The 5,629-nt window shown below is 40.3% G+C and overlaps 1 protein-coding gene across 1 annotated transcript; it reads left to right on the top strand.

Annotated features, from left to right (window-relative positions):
* The first annotated feature begins 2,480 nt into the window (after positions 1 to 2,480).
* LOC149022831 (uncharacterized) lies at positions 2,481 to 5,255 on the top strand. Its single transcript, XM_089147711.1, has 3 exons — positions 2,481 to 3,416; positions 4,160 to 4,381; positions 4,470 to 5,255. Exons 1-3 carry the CDS (start codon positions 2,481 to 2,483, stop codon positions 5,253 to 5,255), a joined length of 1,944 nt encoding a protein of 647 aa, XP_089003837.1.
* The last annotated feature ends 374 nt before the right edge of the window (positions 5,256 to 5,629 follow it).

The following is a 5,629-nucleotide window of genomic DNA, read 5'->3' as shown; positions in this document are numbered from 1 at the left end:
ACAGTCGAAGTTGGCGGAGTTGGGATGGCTGTAGAGTGGCATTCGGAAGACCCATCAACAATCCCAATAGTCCATAGCTCTTCAAGGGTGGAACAAGTTGGGATTGCCATAATAGGTAACTAGATCTGTGAGGTATTGAGAGAATTATTGAGGGAGGGTAAGGATTCTAAGGGTTGGGTCGACACTTGGTGATCTGACCTTGGATGCCATGTGAAAGTCAGAAAGGGGAAAAGAACTTAATGTGGTTCGCTAATGATGGGTTAGTCAAGCGGTTAAAGACCCACCCTCCCACAAGGAGGTCCTGGGTTCACACCCTCCCACAAGTGGTTCTGTTGTTATCAAATGGATAATGGTTAGAGGTCCAACTTATCATAATTGATGTGAACCAGGATTCTAGGTTGGTTTGATTGATCCATTCTTAATCTTGGTCCAACCTCAGGATCCTCTTCCAGGGAATGAGCAGTAAACTAGGGTTTGTAATACCTACTGTTGATGGAATAGAGCTGAACAGGTTGGTTCTAGGGTTGGGAATGGAGAGGGCTAGGTTTGGTCAATGTTTGAAAAATAGGTTTGATAGAAATTGTCTTAATCCTTGCTGTAATTTAATCTCAGATTTTAATTGTCCAAGTTTAGGGTTTGATAAGAATTCAGGTTTTTATGGGGGGAAGATGACGCAAGGCCAAACCAATCTTCGAAGCCCTAGACCCAACAAAGAGGAGCTCCTAGTGGGCTGGCCAAACCCTACCGGGGGGGGGGGGGGGCTATTATGGTTGTTTTCTCTCTTCTTTTAATTACCATATTTTAATCCAGAAATTTTTCTGAGTCTATGTCTAATTTTATTTCTTTAATTGAGTTAGTATTTTAAGTTCCAATTAAAGTTTGAGTCCCACTTGGAATCTATTTTAAATTAAGATTCGTCTTGAATACTTGGTTTTTATTTTGCAAATTGCTTTCTTTTATTTGTGAGTTGTAAAGGGGATCATAGTTTATAAAGGATTTCTTAGTTGAGTCAAGTGAGATTTCAAAGTTAAGAGTCTTAGGGCTTGTTTGGTTGTGTGAATATAGGGATTTCAAATCCTTGGACTCATGAATGGGTATTTGGACCCTGTTTGGTTGGAAGACATGACCCGATTTATAAATCCACCCATTTCAAAATATAGCCTAAAAACGTGAATGGGTGGAATCCAGGGTTTAGGGTGAAATGAATGGAATGAGACTTACCTATAAAAACCCTTGAATGAGTGGATTTCATTTTGATGGAACGACGACTCTCTCGAACTAGAACAGCGCTTCACTGCAACACTTCGAACGAACGAAATAGAAGATCCTCTGGAACGAACAAAATCTTCTCCTCTTGAACGGCGCTCACTGCAAAACTCTTCTCTCTCTAGAACGACTTCTCTCTCGGATGACTCTTCTCTTTCAACAACAGTTTCCAACAGTCTTCAGGTGAGTTGTTTGTTGTTCTTATTCAACTCTTGAAGTGAGGTTTAAAGCTTATATTTGTCAAGTCTTCTGTTTGTTTTTTTCCCTCATTTTCTCTGATATGTTTTCTTTAGTAGAGCTTCATTTTTCTCGCTGAAGGTGTTGGTTGGCTTGGTTTTGAAGCTTGAAGGTGAGCTTTAGCTATTGTTCTTCATCTTCTAATTTTTTATTTTTTTGTATTCTATTTATCTGATGTATTTTCTCAGGTAGGGTTTTGGAGCATAAGGAGTTTATTCTTGGAAATCATCTGCAAAACGAGTTTTTCTTCTAGCAAATCAGAGGTACAAATTGTGCTTCTTCTTTGTCTCCTGCATCTATCATCTATCTTTATAAATATCTATTTGTGTCCGTGTGTGCTTCCCATCGTGTGAAGCACTTCTACCTGCTGTGTCAGCCCAGCCTGCATTGCCTATTCTAGACGTTTTTCTTCGTCTAACTACGGTTCTAAAGTTCTAGCTCTCGTATTTCATTCATTCCTTTTATTGGTTTTCATTGTCCTTTTTCTTTTCCAAAAAAAGATATACCAAGCAATGATCCCAGTTCTTCTCCTTGTTGATGTAGGCTGTAACCATTGAGCACAACATGTACCTATAAATGCTGTTTTTCAAGTTTATTATCTTACTTAACTACTTGGTTGAGAATGATTTATCTCATTAATTAGAAAGTTCAAAATCTGTTTTTCAAGACTTTGGTGTTGTGAATTATGGGAAATATTTGCCATCTGATTCTACTTTTTTTAATTAAAATATGAATTCTAAATTAAATAAAAAAAGGTGAAAGGGATGGCAATTTAGTCAGAAAAGAATAGAAGCTATTTTTTGTGTGTGTGTGAAGTCTCTGTTTACCTCCGCCATGTGCGTGAACTTTACCTCTGATAACAACATCTATCCAATGGAATCCACCCAACCCCTGCCTCTATCGACAACTCTCACACTCCCCTGCCTCTATCGACAACTCTGAGCACTCCGATGATGATGTCTTTCTTGATGATAACCATGGCACTCGATGTATTGTTGAAGAATACTACTCTTGTTGGTCTGATACAAGATGGGAAACAATATAGGAAGCAAGCTGTTGCTGAAGGCTTAATCAAAGCATGGAATCCCAGATTCAAAGTTGAGATTTCTCCCTTGGACGAACGTCGGTATATGTTTGAATTTCAACATGAAATGGATCTCCGGAATGTTATAGATGAGGGTCCTTGGTCAGTATCCGGTGATTTACTCATCCTGGAGAGGTGGAACAATGAAAAATGGTGGAGTTTCTATCACTGTGAATTCTGGATTCAAATCCACGGCATTCCTATCGAACTACGAGATTATAACACCATTTTTACTCTTGCAAAGAAAATTGGGGAGCCTCTGAAGTATATGATCATCGATGGGTTACAATTTGGCACTAGAATCCAATATGTAAGAGTGCGAGTTAAGGTGGACGTGCAGAAACCTCTCAAATTCCAAATTGTTGTTCGTCGTCCTGAATTCCAGCCTCTTCCTGTGGAAATTAAGTTTGAATGGCTACCTTTATTTTGCTTTTATTGTTCTATTTTGGGTCATGAAGAAGGTAGATGTCCAAAGCTCTTCAATGATGTTCGTGCGCATCACCATTTACATGAGTGTCTTAATCCTCATGCCTGTGATGGTACTCCGAAAGGGAAATGGGGCCTAGCACAACGTGGACAATCACCGGATATACGTTTGTCCCATCGAGTTCAAGTGATCCTATTTGATAGTCACCACCAGGAAGGTTCAAGCCAAACTTCTACTTTCACGGCTGCCGGAGTTAGAGAAGAGAACCGACAAGAAGATGAGCTTCTGCAGAACTCTGGTACACAGTCTGCCAACCTGAGACAGTATCTGATCAATCCTTTATACATGGCCAATCACCGACGAATAGAAGAAGAATTCTTGCTGGAGAAGAAATTGATAAAGGTAATCTCAACGGCATAATCTCTGCAAATATCAACCACAACCAAATAGTACAACATGAATCCCCTGCTTTTGATTCTTCTCTCTCCATTCCACCTCATATTCAAACCTATCTGGCTTATTGCCCGCAGCATTCAGAGGATGTTTTGTCCTTGCTTCACCATATGGCATGCTTTTCCATTACACCAGGACCACATGACAATCTTGTACACGTGCCCAAACCTCCATCCAGCAATACCCCCCGTCTCCCATCCACTACCCATCATTCCATTAGCCCATCTCTTATACCTAAAAATATTAATGCTCTTCTCATGGACCAATATGAACTGGATTAGGCCCATCTCTAAATGACCCAACACCCTTCCAAACCCAGCTCAAAATACATCATCCTTCTTTACCTACCCAAAATCCTTGTCACGGCCCATATCCACTTGAGCCCATTCAAACTCCATTAAGCCAACCCAACTTACCTATAAACCAGCATATTTCATCCTCCAATCCACTCCAACCTATACCAAATCTACCCATTCATACTTCTTCAACCCAACAAAAGAAATATACTCATCGTGTGTTGCCAGAAACGTTGAGGCTTCAAAAATCCTTGACTATTGAGAGACATCAAAACCAGCCAAGAAAGCCAAACGTGGACGTCCACGGAAGCAGATGATGAAAGACATAGCTATCTCTATCTGTCAAGAGGTCAAAAATGCCAACCACTCATTACCTGGGCATTTTTTTAACATTAGATCCGTAGTGACTGGGGAGCTGCAGTCACCAAGGAAGCCATGAAACTACTGTCTTGGAACTGTCGTGGAATGGGGAATCCACGAATAGTTCGAGCTCTAAGGAACCTTATCAGGTCTGACTCCCCTGAAATGGTATTTCTTATGGAATCTAAATGTGACAACAATACTGCTCAACGGTTGAAACGAGCATTCAAATTTGATCACTGTCATGTTGTGAATTCGGTTGGTACATCAGGAAGTTTAATTTTGTATTGGTCTAAAGTTCTACATATTATTGTGCTTTTGGCAAATAAACACATAATTGATATAGTTGTGCAGTTTCCAAATGGTAAAAAATCTTTTTTTTACATTTGTGTATGGTGACCCATTGAGAAATCAAAGACAACAAGTGTGGGATCAGCTTATTGCATTAGGCACGAATCGCTTTCAGGCATGGTGTTGTTTGGGTGATTTTAACTCTCCCCTAAGCTGGGTTGAAAAGAAGGGAGGTGCTCTCCGTGGTGGTCGAGATACAGAGGCTTTTAAGAACATGATTGATCTGTGTCATTTACTGGATCTTGGTTATAATGGCCCTACATATACTTGGACAAATCGAAGATTAGGAGACGCAACTGCTTGGGTACGTCTCGACCGTGCCTTAGCTAACCCAACTTGGAGAGTTAGTTTCACTGATGCTGTTGTTTTCTTCAAACCGGCCTTCGTGTCTGATCACAATCCTTTGCTATTGGATATGGAGGGTGGAAAATTTAAAGGAACAAAACCTTTCCGTTTTGAGGCGGCATGGCTACATGATGATCGATGTAAAGCTGTAATTAGATGGGCTCTGCCTATTAATGGTGCACCAGCAAAAGTAGTAAGAGAAAAATTAAATACCTGCCGGGACCAACTTTTGATATGGAACAAGGAGGTGTATGGCCATATTCAAACTAACATATCACGGTTGAAGCTTGAGCTTATTAGTATTCAAACTAATGGGGTTAATCTGTTGACTGGAAGAGCAGAATTTGATGTGCAAAATGAATTAGAAGAACAACTCAGCGAGAGAAGACACTCTTTGCTTGCAGAAATCGCGCATTTCATGGATTTGAGAAGGTGATCGGAACTCCTCATTTTTTCATGCATCAACCATCTCACGAAGGCAACACAACCGCATCTTGAAACTTAAAAAATTGGATGGTGAATGGTCTCAATCTATTGAAGAAGTGTATGAAGGGTTAATCAATCATTTCAGTGATGTGGTTACAACTGAAGGAGTACATGATGCTGATCTTCAAACTGCTCTACAGCATATCCAACCAATCATTTCCGATACTGCAAATCAAATTTTGATGGCCACCCCCTCTGAAGAGGAAATACATACAGCACTAAAGGAAATGGGTCCTTTAAAATCCCTTGGTTCTGATGGATTCCCTCCCACATTTTTTCAAACTTTTTGGCAGGATACTTGTCACATCCCGCCATAAATCCACC

Source organism: Hakea prostrata, chromosome 3 (genome assembly GCF_041222555.1).
Source record: "Hakea prostrata isolate BN-2017 chromosome 3, UWA_Hpros_2, whole genome shotgun sequence".
Lineage (NCBI taxonomy): Eukaryota > Viridiplantae > Streptophyta > Magnoliopsida > Proteales > Proteaceae > Hakea > Hakea prostrata.
This window is presented reverse-complemented; position numbering and strand designations above follow the sequence as displayed.